Here is a 17,862-nt window from a genome sequence, read left to right as displayed (position 1 = left end):
TCTTTGGTTGCCCTGCAAGGAGAACAGAGCTGGAAAGCAGGTTAGATGGGTGGGGAGGGAATGGGGTTTTGAAGTATCCTTCCCTGCCATGCCCACCAAACCAAACCATGCCCACCAAGCCACATTCACAGAACCGGTAATAAATTTTTTTGAATCCCACCACTGTCCCAAAGCCTCTTCAGTACTTCTCAATCTTGGCAACTTTAAGATGTGTGGACTTCAATTCTCAGTATTCCCTAGGTAGAACGGGGAAATTCCCCAGCCAGAAATTCTGGGAGTTGAAGTCCACGCGACTTAAATTTGCCTAGGTTGAGAGAAACCATGCTACAATGTCAAAAGGGGAAAGTGACATAATTAACCTCAGGAGAGAGAGGTCTAACTGTTGTGAACTAAAGAAATGTAATTAATAAAGATTCATTTGCATAGCAGGATCATAATCCTGCACTTCCTATTGGCCCTGATAATGGCAAGTTATGATTGGGCCATTCCGAGCAATCTGACTGGCTGTTGACGGGCCGAGTCCCATTGGACGAGGTTCAAACCCTATAACATCATCCATTGGTCATCCGGATAGTAGCTCACTCTATAAAAGGGCGGCTGCTATCCGGGGTTTTTTTGTCTCTGTTATCATGCTTTAAATAAAGAGCTGAATTCACGAGAAGCAGTTTCGTCTCCGTTTCTAACCCATGCCTCATACTTAACACTAACCTTCATGGCAACCCACCTGTAGCGTTAACTCCTGGGTGTGAAAAGACACCTGCTCATTTGAACTTTGATGAGAGCTCTTTCCCTTTTCTTTGGTATTAAAATGTCCGTCCAGTTGCCACCAGGCAGGGGCACACATTTCTTTTTGAAAGCCATCTTTCTAGGAATCGCAGCTAGTTACTACAAAGCAGCCCTCAGTTTCCTTGTAAGTCACCAATCCAAAAGAGGCAAGTCAAATTGCAGCAGCTTTTGCAACCACCTGCTTCTTTCCTTTTGTTTTTTAAGCCAAAACTTCATCCAAGAAATGTTAACACACTGATAAAGTGGGTTTTGTTTTGTTTTTTTGCTGAAAGACAGCACGTTTCGCAAAGGGCTTCTTGACAGAGCCAGAGTAGGGCTTTCTAAAGGAATTTGAGCATTGTTATTGCTGTTATAGTATATGGACTATAAATGTAAAAGCCGCCACAAAGTCCCATTTTTTGATCATTAATTCTTCCTATTTGCAGCCATGTCTAGACTTCAGTTTCTGTGTAAACACATTGTCTGGACCAGGTTCATCTTTTAATTCCTGACCTTTGCTTGGTACTTCCCCATGTGCAAGAGATTGTACAGCTAGAGTGAGCAACCTGAAGCTCCAGGACATGTATTGTTCAAGAACCTTTTTTAAAAATAGGAAAACTATCTATGTGATCACTAAGAATGGACAATGATTTGGTGGTACATAATAAATCATAAACTGCCTTCCAAAAAAGGTAAGGACAGCTGTAGAAACAGTAGTGTGTACATTAAAGTAATCTTAAATTTAAAAACTTGCTTAATCCCTTTAAATCTGGGAAGCTGGAAAATACAGGTCTCATCCATGCGTTGTAATATAAGCATTTACTTTGCATTATCATCCCACCTACTGCCAGCCTCCCAAACAAGATTAAGTGCTCGTCAACATACGTAGACCACTCACAAAACCAGTACAAACTAAGTTGAAAGCCATGATTTGACCACCCTGGTGACAGGCAGGAGGAACAATTCAACTTAATTTCAGACTAACTAGGAGCTCTTGGTGCTCCTGAGTTTGCTTGTTGGTGTTCTCTGAGCTAGTTGTTTTTTTGTGTTGTTGTTTTTTTGCACACATTTCATTACCCAAACTAGATAACATCATCAGTGCTAGTAAGGAGTGCACTTTGCTGTAAGTTTATATTCTAGTGGCTTGCCTGTCAATGTTGATGGGGATGGTCTTAGAAACCCTTGGTTGGGCTGTTTGCTGTTGGCTTCTTTGGCAGTTTCTTCATTGGGGTATTGATTACTTGATTCTGCTCTGATGTTAATCTTGGAGTTAATCTATGCTGATCTGGATGCTGATTGCTGGTGGAAACAAACCTTTTGAGCTGGGTGATAGCCAGGCACATTTTGCATTTGGTTGCTTAATTCAAAAACATAATCTTTAGAAGTGAAGTTGTTATGAAAATTGGAGGGCATCTCACCTTTGGTTACTGGCCCTGTTCTACTTGATCAAAGCATCCTATTAAACACGATGCTTTTCAGGTGCCAAAAATGCTTCATTTTTTTGTTGATTTTACCCATAAATCAGCCCAGCAGCCTCCTTTCTACCAACCTGCAAGTTTAATTCAAATTAAAAAGCCCTGCAGAAGAGAAAACCAAGCTTAGAAAATTGGTTCTGGATCTGATTCAGATTAAACTCTTGGGATGTCCCTTCTTGGCACAAACATAAGAAGAATGCAACCACCAAGCAAGCAAAGAAATACTCCTTTTTAGTTCATAGGGATGCTTGCTTTTCCCCTTTGGCCTGTCAGGAAGCCGCTCTTATGCCAGCAGAAAAGTCCAGAAGTTCATCAAATCTTTGGAATGTCTCCATGGAGGCTTCTTCAAGTTCAGCAGCAGCTGCTACTGTCATAAATCACTACAGCGCACAAGATATCCTTATTAAAAAGGGAAGGAGAGAGAAAATCTCCAGCTGTCTCAAAATTATAAAAGCAATAAAGCCTGAACTTTCCTCTGTTTTTTTTTATAGCTTAGGGAAAAACTAAGTCAATTAGGGAATTGATCAGAATGGCTCCAGGTACAAAATATGAACTGGGGATCCAATGACATTTCCTTGCAAGATCTCTGCAGGTTACTGTAACCTTCTTCTTTCAGTTGCAGCCTGATCTACCTGCATGTCATCTGAATGAAGCTGAACCCCAAATTCGGTTTTCAATTCCTAGATGAACATCCAACATGTATCCTTAAGAATGGATTAACTGCTAGTTAGATGCTCTTCCTCAGTCAACTAAATAATCAGCATCTGAAGAAGCATCAAGACACACCAGTTCACAGAGAAGATTAGCGCTCTTCCGGTTTGCAGGGCTTTGGCGGCAGGCAGGAATCCGCGATCGTGCGCGGTTTCTGCCTGGGCTTGCCGCTGGAGCACCCCGAGCCAGCTGGCTTCAGGGCTAAGCCACCCCGTAGAGGTGGTGAAGAGGGGGGAGATCCCAGCAGGGTCAAGGAAAGCTGCATCTTTCCTCCTCAGCTGGCTAAACTCCCTTTCCCGAAGGCGGTAAGAGCAGCGGTCAGAAATGGCCGCCTCAAAGAAGCACTCATCCAGAAAAGAAAGTGCAGGAGGAAGTTAAGAAGTGAAAGGTTTGGCTGACCGGGATAAGAAGCAACAACTAAGGTATCCTGGAATTTAAATTTTATAGAAGATACATCGCTCCCAAAGAAGACTCGGAAGCAGCGAATGAAAGTGAAAAGGGAAAGGTTTTTTTTCACTCTCCTTCCTCACATTGACAGCGAAGAGAGATAAATGAGAAATCGGAAAAATCCGCTTTGGCACCAATAGGTAATTAAACTGGAAATATAATTAAATACCAAGGGGACAACAAAGATTTCTGAACACTAAAAATTTTTTTTCTTTGCTATAAGTGGGAGAGGAAAAGAATAAGGGCAGGATTTGGAAGGAGGAGTCTGCCTGGAATTCAAAAGAATCTAAAGTTAAATCTTAATAAGACTTCTAAAAGATACATTTTAACTGGAACTTTGCAACTAAATAGTAACCCCTGGAAGAGAAAGTGAAAAAAGAAGAAAGTGTTAAAAGAAACAACTTGTGTGTATTTGGATTGCTTGGTGACTTTGTGACTTTTGGAAATTATATTTGAATGACTAAAAACAATTGGGTGGTTGTTTAAAAAAAATTCTACAATGGCATCACTTGTGGATGAACTGAAAATGGAATTTAAAAAATATAAAGAAGAGGAACAAGAAGGGAAGGGCTCTTTTGGCTCCGTTTTTCAATTCTTAGAAATGGCGATCTGTACCTATGAGAAACTACAAGAAAAGACTATGCAACAAGAAGACTGGGACAAAGAAGAAGCCATCTTTAATGAACAAGTAACTTTATCTGGGGAAGAAAGGGGAAAGGGGGAAAAGAGAATGGAGAATTTAAGACCCCCAAAAACAGCCAAAAAGGGGGAAAATAATGTGAAAAGTGGATATAATGTTAGAAAGCAACAGAAAAGGGGAATACAGAAGAGGGAAATGGAGGTGGAGAGACAAAGGGGTAAAAAGGAGAGAGAGAAGAAGCAAGGGAGGAAGGAAGGGAAGAGAAGTTACAAAGGTTTGGAGCAAGATGTAAAGAAACAGGATTTATTCAGAGATAATGGGTGAAAATTTAACTGAAAAAGTGATTCTGCAAAGGTACATAAAATTGTATTGTTATATTTGTATTAGAAATAATGTTAGAAAATTGGAAACAACATATGATTAAAAAGTGGGATAAAATAGTCAGTGTAATTTAGTGAAACTTTTGTGAACAAAATAAATGAAATGAAATAAATGAGAGAATTGAATTAGGAAGGAATGGGAACATTTTAATTACTCAATGTTTTATAAAATATAAGTGAAGTGGGGGGGAAAGTAATTATGGAAAGTTTATAAGTGTTCCCATAGAAGTATGATACCTATTTGAAAAGTAATGTGTAAAATGTCTAAGATTTAAATGAATATTAATATTAATGATAGAATTGAATTGGTATGGATTGTTGTTTTAATTATATTATATATTCATAATTTTTTTCTCTTTTTAAAATACAGTGTATAGTTTTAGAATGTACCAAGCAGAATCCAAACGGAAGTTATGTATTATATTAAGTGTTATAATTTTAGGGGAAAGATATAAAGGCGTCATACTCCAATCAGTGATTACAGGAGAAATTTTTTTTTAATGAGAAAAGATAATAGATAGCTGAAACAGGACAGACAAAGAATATAAGTATAATGATCTGAATTGAGATGAAATAAATAAAATAAAATTAAGAAAGTTAAAAGAGGGGAGAAGCTATATAGAAAATGTAGAATGGTAATAAGATATGGAATGGTATATAAAAATGAGCATGAACTTGAATTTGTGTCTGTACGAAGAGATGTAACCCGGGATCAAGTTGCTTTAAAAAAAGATGTTTTATGTTTTGTTTGTTTATGTTTGTTTTTTAAAATCAATAAAAATTTTTTAAAAAGATACCAGTTCATGGAAAAATGACAAAATACCTATGCAGGAGGAAGTTATCAACTTCCTGTGCTGAAATGAGTAAACTGACATTTGAAATTAGAGAACAAGAAGATAAGCAATTTTATATGATATGGGATTTGTTTTATCAATGGATGGATAAAAAGGCATGGTAATGTAATAGACTAGATAATTTTGTGATAGAAATCTAATAGATTGATATAAAACATAATATAGATATATATAACCACTGGTTGAAAGTATAACATAAATTTTAAGATAGAACTTGGAACATCTCGTATAAAATGATGGAATAAATAGTTTAGTCATAGATGATTAATAACTGATAAATATATAAACATACGTTAGTTTGACAATGTGAAGACTGATATAAATTGTGAGTAAATGACTACAAAAGTATAGCACAAAAGATACGTAACCAACTGACACACTGTATGTATATAAAATGGAAGAGGATTTTATGTTTTTATGTTTTTGTATGTGTATGTTTGTGTTTAAAAATAAAAAACTTTATTTAAAAAAAAAGAGAGATACCAGTTCAGTTGTAGCATGTACCTTTATATACTGAAGAACCCCATCTCTCTCCCTAGCATCTAAAGCAGAATCTCCCAGCCTATCCAGCTTTGCAGGCTGGCAGGGGGGCGGGAGGGGAGAAGGTGTGATGGTTCTGTGCAAGCAGCAGGCAAGTTACACGCGCAGTGAGTAAGCATATGCGCAGCTCTATTTGCACAAGTATTGGGTATGTGTGCCAGCCATTTGCACAAACGGAGTGTGCGTGCCTGCACACCTGTCTACTGCTTGTGCAAGTGGGGACGTGCACACGCATGCGAGGCCCAGTTCCAAATGGTTCAAGGCCCAGTAATGGGTTGTGGCCCAGGGGTTAGGGACTCTTGATCTAAAGGATCACTTGGAGAGAGACTCCATTTGTAATCTTAGATATCATGGGGAGAGACCCAATTTCATTTCTGTCAGATGACTGCACAGCAGCAAATCCCATTATTTATAACCTAATTTAAAAAATGAGGGTGTTTCAGTCCACACCATATCAGGGAAATGTTTTTAATGCTCTTATGGGATATTGCTTTCTTTGTGTAAACATAATGAAAGCAAAACCTCACCAAGCATTAAAAACAGTATATTCAGCCACTGCAATCTGCCAGTTATGATTTATTGCTTAGCATTTCATGTGATCAATAATGTTAGTTAATAACCCCTGGCTGAAATAAATTCTGCCTTGACACATTCTGCAACTCAGCCAAGGTGCGCTAGTGAGCCAACTAAAAATAAGGTGGGTTTTTTTTTTGCCCTCTCTACAATAATGAAAGTGACATACCTATCCAGCTTTGCAGGCTGGCAGGGGGGCGGGAGGGGAGAAGAGGTGATGGAATATTATGGCCTAACAAGAATAAAATAAAATAAAATAAAATAAAATAAAATAAAATAAGATCACTATGCACTTTTTCACTGAAGCTACTTCAGAAAATATTGACCAAAATTGTAAAGATGGGAAGAGGCCATCAATGTATTTTGGGGTATCATCTCATTTTATATTTGTTGCAAATTCTCAAAACGGTTCACCTAATAAAGTGGTTTCATTAACTTTAGTTTTATCATACTATGGATACATGCCATCCAAAACGCAAATCATAGCCTTCTAGATCTAGTAATCTTGTATCTCCTAATATCACCTGTATTATATTGTAGAAAGAAAATGAGGAATAGACAAAAATGGTTAAGATATGCTGATTTATTAGAATATTCTACAGATGATATCAAATTAAAATCTAGAGAAGACTTGGCACTAGAAGCCAATTGCCAGTGGTTTTCGTATTTGCAACTCCCAGAGACATTTAAAGATAAGAAACTTAGATTTTGAAATGGAACTATGTACAAATGAGGAACAGTTATTGCTAACATTTAGAATCTTTTGTTAAAATTGGAAACAGAAGATGAACTACGGTAATTAAAAATTGTATGATAATTTGATCAAAAAAGGTTCAATATAACATACCAGTTGGTCAGTGGCAAAACATATGGATAAAGGGTTTTGCGTTATGTTACAAGCTCCAAGAGAACTTTTACAAAATGATGCACTTCTCTCCAGATAAGTTGGCTCAAATGTATAATGGATCTCCAAATAGTTGCTGGCAGTATAACATTGAAACACTTTTGCTACTTTTGGTGGACTTGCAAAAGAGGAGGCAATATAGAAATGAAATTAGTAATGTAATTCAAAAAATCATGAAAAGTGTTTACAATTCAGACCAGAAACTTTTTTGTTAGCATGTATGGATAAAACATTGGAAAAATCATATGGTGTTTTATTGTTATGTTTGATAACAGCAACAAGATCTCTAAATGGACTTTGGACTTTGCTGCCAGTCATTAGCATAGGAAGGACCCTACAGTATAATATCCACAAAAGAGGAATGGTTGATAAAGATGGCAAAACTAGCTATTATGGCCAAGTTAATAGCCCTCGTGAGAGAAAAATCACTGAAGAAATTCACCTATAAATGAAAGCCTTTTATAGACTTTTCGCAGGAAATGGAGAAAACCCCAAATTTGACTCATGGATTTGAGAATTATTTTTTTTAATTTTAAAAAAATCTTTCTACTTTTTTGTGGGAAAATAAACATTATATTACTGGCTGGAGAATTCTGGCAGTTGAAGTCCACAAGTCTTAAAGTTGCCAAGTTTGGGGACCCCTGTTATAGAGCAAGCAGAAACTATTGGAGATAGGCAGAACCTCAACACCAGACTCAAGCTAGGAAGGCCTTGATAGACTACTTGACAACCCATGACCCATCTTTTTTTCCATATAGAAATATAGAACAGTACTGTTTCCCCTCACACCATGTCCCTCAACAGAGAGCATGTGAAAAGGACTCCTCCTCCTTGGCTAACTCACGGAATTTCCTGAGCTTTGCTGGTGGGGGGGAGAACAAAGGAGCCATGGGCCACTTTGGACTGCTCCCCACTCCCCATCATGTCACCAAAAGCCCTTCAGAGAAGAACTCACCTGTTGACCACGAGGGTCCCTCAGCCAGCCCTGCCTCACTATCCCCTGTCCTTCCCTAACTATTCACTGCTGTTAAGAGCTTTTAAAATTCAGCCTCTATTCCGAAGCAGCCAATTGATGCTCACAAATTGGACTTTTCTGCCAGTCATTTGGACACAGTGGCCAAACGAAGGCTGAAAATAGGGCAGGGATATTGTCCATCACAATTATGTGACTGTATATGATTGCCACAGTGAGACAGTGTAGGAGTACAGTAGTGACAAAGCAATCACAACTATGCCCATTGTCAATCCTACAGGAGTAATGGGTCCCAATTTTGGACACATTCTTTATGTTAGCCCATTTGACCTGCATTGATTCAAAAATTGTTGCCCTATGATATACTGTTTCATCTAAGTAAAAGTTACAAAAAACAGGTGAGTTTTATGAGTATATAGATAATCAGCAACAATAGCTCAGAGTCACTTTATCAATGAGATAGGTGGCATATAAATTAAAAAAATAATAAACAAATGTAAAACAATACAATACAGTACAATAAAATACAATGAACACAATAAAAATAAATAAAAATCCTAATTACGCTAGCCAACTGGTAATAATTAAAGCGATACAGATTATCCAGATATATTCCATCTGGTTTTCTTAGCTATACTGTAGAAGTCATTTCTTCTGGGATGATTTTTCAATTTTGAAGTCCTACACAAAGCCCTGATTTCTGGTGGTCTCCCATCTAACTGTTGACTAAGATCTGCCTAGGTTTTTACTTTATATCAACCATATTTATAGTTGTCATTTTTCCCCTGACAGGGTCACTATATCATTTGAAGAGCTACTGACACAGGAAATTAGAGCTGTCACTTTTCTTGTCTACACCAGAAAAGGCTTTAATTTTCTTTCTGGCTGGAGAAACCCATTAAAAGCAACAGAGCAGTCCACCCCTTTGTCACAGAGATATGGTAGCCTTTGTTTAAAAATGAGAATCAAATAAAACATTTTTTTAAAAACCACCCATCAACTGAAATATAATCTAGAAAACTATGCCTTGCGTCAATTAACATTAGTGAAGCTAGCCTTGATTTATACCAAGTTTTAAAAGGGGTGGGGGGGGGGAGAATCCTCCCTCTTAAACATAATATGTATCTCCATGGAAACAGAGGCCTGGACTAAGACAGGGAGTTTGTTAATCAAGAAGTGGGGGGGAAATCTAGTGGTCTGTAAAGGTCTTTGTAAATCACATAAAGGTTGGCCAATCCAGCAGAAGAACTGCAAGAATGTTAACACGGCCATGAAAAAAATCACACCTTGTGCCTCTGTCTAGGCCTCCCTGTTAGTTAACAAGCCCAAACTGGCCACATATGGAGTCCCAACAAAGACACACTTTTCTGTAGTGCTACAATAATGCACTCGTGGGAGAGTCAAACTTGCAAAAACTCCAAAGTTGTTCCTTTTCTGCCCCAAGAGTTTTTGTACAGAAAAAAAGTATAGGTGTGCATTTAGATATAATTCTCGCAAAGATAAGTGAGGCAGTAAAGCTTAGCTGAAACCAGTTGTGATCTCCCCCACCCATTAAAATCACAATAACCAAAATTCAGCAGCAAATCATCAAGTTCTAACAGCACAATTTTTAAAGTTTTGATTTTTGTGTGCTTGTTTTAACAAATTAAGATCTGAGATAGGTGTGTAAGGCTCAAGTATGTCTTATAAATATTTGGATTAAATACACATGCATGCACTTGCCCAGCTTAAACATTTCATGAGTTCCCTTTCTAGTAATGTCATCACTGCATCCTCTTAGAGTACAAGGACTCTATAGATATTTTATTTCAGAAAGCTGTCCTACAGATTGATTTAATTTAATTATTTATTTTCAAGGTTTTTGCTCTTGAATTTCCTTTTCTAAATATAAACATAAAAGAATTTTTTTTGTAATCCTTATGGACCTCTTTCAAGTTGCTCCTTTTGTTTCCAAGAAAGCACAGGTAGTCCTCGACTTACAACAGTTCCTTTACTGACTGTTCAAAGTTATAACAGTACTGAAAAATGTGACCATTGCTGCATCTTCCTGGTCATGTGATCAAAATTCAGACCCTTGGCAACTGACTCATATTTACGGCAATTGCAGTGTCTTGAGGTCATGTGATCCCCTTTTGCCACCCTCTGACAAGTCAATGGGGAAGAACAATCCTAATAAGGGCAGTGATTCAACTGTGGCAAGAAAGCACATTAAATGGGGCAGGATTTACTTAACAACTGTCTTAATAGCACAAAGTTTTGGATTCAATTGTGGTCATATGCTGAGGACTACCTGTATGTCCAACTATATCTTAGAAGCTTATTTTTAATTTGAAAAATATGCAGCCCCCAACCGCATAAAAATAGTATCTGCCTATTTCAGGCTTTAAGAGAGGGAATGAATGACTTGTCAATTTAAAAACAAACAAAAACATGTCCCAGTGTTAAAAAAAATATTGTATTATGAAGGTAGAGCTAGAACCAATCAAACTCACTTTTCTCTATAGTTCCTAACTTTTAGAACAGCCTGTCTGCAGTGGTCTATTTTAGACATAAATTGAATCTCATTGGTAGAAAAAAAAGTTCTGGAAATGTGTTAGAAGGTTCAATTAAATATGCTTATTTTCCATCTCTGCTCATACAAAGTACTAGAGCTCAGCATCAAAGACTGCATCCAGAAAGTGTAAGTTGCACTTAAATCAATATAAAAAGCAAAAGTTAATCAGAAAGAGTCCCATGGGCTACATAAATATTACGTCTGGAAATTGTTTATATACTTATTAAAATATGGTTTTTTTTCTGAACAGATGTACTTCTAAACAAACTTGAATATGATCTCTTATAAATGAACCGTATAAAAACATGAAGGAAAAAAAAAACCCTTACCAATTGCTTGGCCCCAGTTTTTACTTTATGGGGAAATGAACCAGATTTTTAATTACAAAACTAACAGCACATGTTGGCTGTAAGTAAAAGTTCCAACTTAGGGTTACACTTTTAATGACATTAATTATTGCTAAACGTGCAATGTGCGGGATCAAATTGGCACCAGATGTTACCCCAATCTGTGTTCTTGTTCTTCTTCTCCATTAGTGTCTTACAAGCAGATAAGCTTGATCTTAAGCCTGCTTTCCAGCAAGAATTTCTTTAAACCAGAGTTTCTCAGGTTCCAGATGGGTGGATTTCAATTCCTACAGCCATTGGGAGCCACACACAGATAAATAATTAATAAATGAACTCACCTTCTAGCATTGCCCTACTAAGAATTTGGGGAAGTGAAATTGCAAAAGTTGAGAAACAAGATTTTAAGCCAAGGATGTCCAACCTTGACAATTTTAAGACTGGTGTACTTCAACTTCTACTTGTGGGAGTTAAAGTCCACAAGTCTTACAGTTGCCAAGTTTAGACACCCCTGTTTTAACCTATACATTCTTTATCCTACAGGTATACATAATGAGACCATCAGTATGAATATTTGCTGTCATATTGTAATTATAAAAGTACTAGAAGGGGTGCAGATATGGGAAGTTATCATTAAATTTATATAATCATTTACATTAATTTTAGATTTTTACCTGACCCCACTTATTTTCTGGAGTGCAGCTCTTTACCTGAAAATATTACATAACTGGCTTTATATATCTTTAAGAAGTATTTGACCACACATCCCATCCTAGCCCAGCCTAGGAATGGAGTTATGGTCCAAGGACAAAAGGAAAGCAGTAAGATGGAAAAATCTGCTTTAGCTCTATCGAATATGATCCTTCTGCACATCAGACAGGCAGGCAGTCAGTAGGATGGAATAAAGGAGAATGCACAAATCCCAGGAAATCACCTGCAAGATGAGGCTTGCATTTGCTACAACAAAGCCAAAGGAATAAAGTGAAAAGGATGCCTGCCGCATTACTACTTACAATGCCCCCTAGAATCCAGCCAAGAGCCACCAATTCATACGCCTTGGGGGTGAAAGTGCCTTCCTACATTCCCAGATAAGGAAATACTCAGCAACAAGCTGCAATCCTTCAAGAGGTTAACAAAACAGGTCTGGCACCGACCATGTCCTTAGCATGCCCACTGTGGCACTCTGTGCCCTGTTTTCAGTTTAGCTTTACTGGCACTAGACACCCCATTGGCTTCCCTTTAAGTTACTAGAATATCCCTAAGGTCAAAATATTCTGGGGCATTGTGGGAAAGTTAATGGAAGAGCCAGGTTCACTTAACAACTATGTTACCAAACAATTGCAGTGATTCACTTAACAACTGTGGCAAGAAAGGTCATAAATTGGGGCAAAACTCACTTAACATATGTTTCACTTAGCAATATAAATTTTGGGCTCAGTTATGATTGGAAGTCAAGGGCTAGCTGTACAAGGATTTGGCATGAAAGTAAAATTCAGGAAACAAAAAAAGTTCAGGAGAAAAATGGTCTCTCCATCCACTTTTTTTCTAGATTTCTTTTTGGGTTTAACTGGGAATAATTTACTTAAGTAAGACCTGAGACAGACAAGAGATAAATATTCACAATATCATACCTCTCTCCCAGATCCTTTCCTTTCTCAGCTGAGAAACATCAAGCAAGATATATATAACTGCCCCTCTCTTTGCAACAGTAAATCTCTTAGTCCATTTCTTGGAAGTCTGTGTAATCCACTTTTGGCCTTCCAATGAATGGTAAATATTTCTTTTTCTATCAAGCTTTTGATCTGCTGCATTCATTTCTCTCTTAGTCCACATTTTATGTTCAAAGTATATTATCTAAATGAAACTGGCTTTATTGATTCAATATATACTACAGTATCCAAACTGAGTTGAACACATGGTCATTTTAAGGACAAGCCCATGCAATTTTCAGGACAATAATGCAGAAGTTATTGCTATTCCTATCTTACCAAAACTAGGCAGCCTTATTTAAGCGTCTTAACGAAAAATCTAATAGCCATTTTGGTTTTCTTCTGAAGATAAAGTGGGATACATTTAAAATTAAGCAATTAAATTAAGTGCGTGTGTGTGTGTATAGAGAGTGAGTATGTGTGTATGAGAAAGAGAGAAAGAGAGAGAGGGAGCGAGGGAGGGAAGGAGGGAGGGAGGGAGGGAAAGAATAATCATTATTTTCATTGTTATATGTTTGAATGACTTTTGACTGAAGCTTCAAAAGCCAATAGTAGACTGCTGAGTAGACCTAATTATAAAACTCAGTATTAATTTATAAACTACAGCAGCCAGATTAGGTGATTCACATTATCTTAACATGTAATGACACTCCATGTTACTGAAACAAGAAGGCAATTATGTTCACAAAAGATTGATAGGCCTTTTATCTAAACTGGTTGTTTCCAGTCTGGCATCCTCCAAATATTTGGGATTGCAACTGCTATGAGCCCAACCAATGTACACAAAAATCATGAAGATGGGGATTGTAGTATAAACCAAATGAAGAGCTGCGTTGAAGAAACTGGTTTACAGGCACATTCAACAAACATTCATCATTATATGCACGAAAGAGGAAAAACTTGGCTGTTTGGTATTAAAACAACCTACACATTCTGAAGAATAGGTTTACCTTGCTTGCTACTGAATAACAAGACATACACATTATGAGAAAAATTGATAAATTAGTACATATTTTAACATACTTTGGCTGAAGTTAGCTCAGATTAAATTTAAATGGAAATTTTATAATATTCCCCCACTCACAAATTCCAGCTTAAAAAGGTCAATTGCACTTTTCTAAATGTCCCTAGTGGCTACTGATTAGCAGCAGTTTTGAATAAATTCTTTGTTAATCATATGACAGTAGAGTATTTACAATAGTTTCTTGGTTTTCAGAAAATTCTTACAGGAGGAAGGGGGAAGAGGATAAAATATTATATGCATTCATGAAACTAATATGACACCCTAATATCTCATGTCCAGATCTGCACACATGGACAGAGGCTACAAACTTCCAAGTTAAAGCTATAAATCACTTTATTCAGCATAGTTCCTTCCATGTCCTGGAGCAGATTTCTCAACACTCTTATGGGAACTGTAATTCAACACAGCTAGAGGGCACTAAGTGTAAAAAAGATAAATAAATAGATAAAACTCCAGCTAAATAAAAAATTAGAATAAGCCTAACAGGTGCACGGTTCAGAATAAATATAAACCAGTAAATTTATGGTCTGTGTGTGTGCACACACATCCGTGTGTACTTAAATGCTTGTTACTTAGCAAGAGACTAGAAACAGACTGCCTGCCTCCAAAAAAGGAATCAAAAGCATGACTTTTAATTGAAAGCAGACTGGAGAGACTATCTGCTTTTATGTTTGCGAAATGAATGCAAAATTGGGGGGGTGGGGGGGTGGCATAGCTTTTTTTTTCTTTTCTTTACAGTTCAAACAAGTAGTGTTAAAATGAAAAAATAAAGGATACTTTGTACTTAGCAGAATCCCACCCATATCTATTCAAAAGGAAGTCCCATTGAATTTTGTGAGACTTGCTTACGGGTAGAACAGAACTAAACTCACAAAGAATAACTGATATTTATCTAGATGCCTGGGAACTCTGACGATCCTGAAATCCAAATGATTTTTAATGATCACCACTGTGCCTGCTGAATGAGCCTGTGTAAATCACAAGCCTGCGTCTTCCTCGGTTCCGGCATAGTTGCACATTAAGAACAGAATTAGCCCCAATTCAGAAAGCGCGGCGCGGCGAGGGGGTGAGTGGGAAAACCATAGTAAAAAGAACTTATTTCCAGCAGTTTCTTCCCACCCCACTCCACCAAAAAATTGAAGCAGTTTTGCATTTCCCTCCCCCCCCCGCCCATCCCCCGCTGTCTGGTTTCATTTCCACTTACAGGTATCTTTCCGGATTGAATTGATGGTGCAGAGCTACTGAGAATCCGAAGTAACTGTCGGGAGTTTTGCCTTTCTTAAGAACTACAAACTTAGTGTCCAGGTTGAAGGCAGCGCATCTTAGAGGGGCAAGAGTCAGCCACAGGGCGTATCCCAAAAGCAGAAGCGGGCGCCCCCAAACCCGCTTCCTTTGCTCAGGGGCGATCAGGAGAAGCTGAAAGTGCGTAGGGGCCATGGCTTGCCAAATGAATTTCCCTCCTGCCAGTGAGCGCCCGTGCAGAATGTGGCTGGCTTGCTGGGAAAGCCGATACAGAATACCGCTGCTGCTTGGGGAATGTTTTCTCCCGCTTGCTGCTCAGTTCTTCGCTCGCAATGAAGACGCCCCAGTTTTCTCCCCGCCAAAGGTTTGATTCTAGTGCTTCTCTGGGCGGGTAATTAAAGGGAAGCGCGCGCGCGTCGTTACCACCCCTCCTGCTTCTCCTTTCTCTCCACCTTGCACACAGTCTAATCGGCTGGTTCTCCAGCACTTTTCTTCCGGGGGAAAAGAAACAAGAGCTTATGATCTCTTAAAGGGCCCGCCCAGGTTGGATACCTGCCCAGCACACAAAAGGAGGAGGAGGGACTGATGTATAGCACTTAAGGTGTTGGGCATAAACTCAGGGAGCCCGATTTCAAATTCAGCCCCGATCGTGGATATCCCAGTACGTTGTTGCTTCTGATGACCGATCTACCTTATAGGGCAGCTGTTGGGAGTAGAATGGAAGAGGACTGGCATATAGAAAATGTAATGCTACATTATTATAGTGCTAATCATAATGCTTATAAACAAAAGAACACCTCAGCAAAACAATGGTTATAGATAGCAGGGTATGTTTGGATACTTATTTATATTGGGAGGCTGGAGCAATATGAGTGATCTATGGAAGCAAGGATTTATTATACACTATAACAAAAAAGATGAGATATAACAAAAAAAAATTAAAAGTCATGTTTTTAATTTCACCAGAAATAAAGGAGATTTATGCAAGATTTATTTCCTAAGCTAGACAGACAAACAGGGCTCTATCCAAAGTATGGTTCAGTATATGAAATGATCAAATAGAAAAGTACTTTCCATTCAAACAAGGAAAACAAACCAATTAAAGCATACTATACAGAATTCAATTTTCCTAACTCATTTCTATATAATGGGAACCATTCCTTGAGGCATGGAGAAAGTAACTACACGATCACAGAGATCAAGCAGAGGAGAAAGACTGTAGAAGTTTTGAAAGTGATTTCAGTGTAAACAAACTTTCTCATCAAAGAGGAGGAGGGTAAAACTTGGTTTACTTTAGCCTAGTTTAGCCAATAAGAACAGATTCCGGCATTTTTATGACATTGTTACTTTTCTGGTAAACTGCATAGGAAGCACTTGGAATTAAAATTTACCATATGAACCTTCCATTTTCACTAGCCATCCCAGTGATTTACCGAGAAAGACTATTGTATATGGCAATCTTCAAGGAGATTGAGTCTTGCCCTGGTACCCACACTGCATCTGAGAAACTCTTGAGAAGTAGGTTGGGGTGAGAGAGACAATGATGGCTTCTAAATTATCCCAGAAATTTTTATGACCCAACAGGGAGGTAAAATTAATTATTTATTGATCATCTTCCCTGTATTAGCTATCAAATCTAAATTACAAATCTTGTCTAGTTCTAGTTTTCTGGTTCTAGAATTGAGTCCTGACTCTATTACCTAACCTTGAAATACCATCTGAATTTAAGGATGATGAGATTTTGTCTCTTTTGAGTTAATAATGTTCATTTCTGGAAGGGCAGAAGCTGACAAGATGGGAGAAAGGCCCTTGGGATATTACAGAGAACCATTATGTCAATATATTTCAGTGTTAGGAAATGAAAAGCCAATTACCTGTTGATTTGTAAAGTTAGGAGATGACAACTATGAGGCCTGGAAAATAAATGATATGTAGACTTTAATCCTATGTAGGTAACATACATAAGAGCTTCATTCTAATCTGCAACAAAGAAACTAATCTAGTTGTGTTATGTTGCTGAGACTTCGGCTAAGCAAGCCAGTTTTTGAACAAGTGCCTGGAGAACCAAAATTTTCAACTGTGTGAAATCTTGTTTAAAACAACCATTTAAAACAACCATTTGTTCATAGTTAATAGATCAGTTTAAAACAACCACTTGTTCATAGTTAATAGATCAGTTTTATTGATTTTGTTGAAGTGTTTTGTTGAAGTTGAAGTGTTTGTTTTATCTGAAATGGCACCTGCAATTTCACATTTTGCTTACAATTTTTTTTAATGTTTATGACATTAATCCTTGAATTCACTTTCTAAAATACAGTTACAGAATCATAACCCCACATCATTTATTCTAAGGACACTGGTATCGGTGTTGATAAGGACAGGGATAAGATCAGAGCACAGCTCCTGTTGGCCACTTAATCTATTGATTGCGTGTAGCCTGCAGTTACTAGGCAATGTCCTCAAGATTGTGAAAAACAGTTTGGTGGACAAGGCATCAGGTACCAGGCTAGAAACTGGGAAACCATGAACTCTAGTCCCACCTTAGGCACAAAGTCATCTTGGACAAGGGACTTTCTCTCACTCCTAGAAGGCAACCACTTCTGAAAAAGTGCCAGGAAAAATGAAGGAACTTATCTAGATAGTCTCCAAGAATCAGACACTGGGGGGAAATATGGGGGGGGGGGGGTTGGATCTGTCAGTCATTACTTGCTGATTGATTGAGCAGGC

At 37.9% G+C, this 17,862-nt stretch overlaps 1 protein-coding gene across 3 annotated transcripts in view; it reads right to left on the bottom strand.

Annotated features, from left to right (window-relative positions):
* ITGA3 (integrin subunit alpha 3) overlaps positions 1-15,617 on the bottom strand; it is an 87,930-nt gene extending 72,313 nt beyond the window's left edge. For 2 of the 3 annotated variants that reach the window (XM_026669690.2, XM_087946731.1), the window contains exon 1: positions 15,098-15,503. In XM_026669690.2, coding sequence (XP_026525475.1) covers positions 15,098-15,330 — 233 coding nt within the window. In that variant the 5' untranslated portion in view covers positions 15,331-15,503. Of the gene's footprint in view, positions 1-15,097 lie in introns of all 3 variants that reach the window. The other variant, XM_087946730.1, reaches the window with a different exon arrangement.
* Between the last annotated feature and the right edge of the window lie 2,245 nt (positions 15,618-17,862).

The sequence above is a fragment of the Notechis scutatus genome, chromosome Z (genome assembly GCF_049901735.1).
Source record: "Notechis scutatus isolate UNSWTSFEM ecotype Mainland chromosome Z, rNotScu1.2, whole genome shotgun sequence".
Classification (NCBI taxonomy): domain Eukaryota; kingdom Metazoa; phylum Chordata; class Lepidosauria; order Squamata; family Elapidae; genus Notechis; species Notechis scutatus.
Note: the sequence above shows the minus strand (reverse complement) of the source record. Positions and strands in the feature narration are given on the sequence as shown.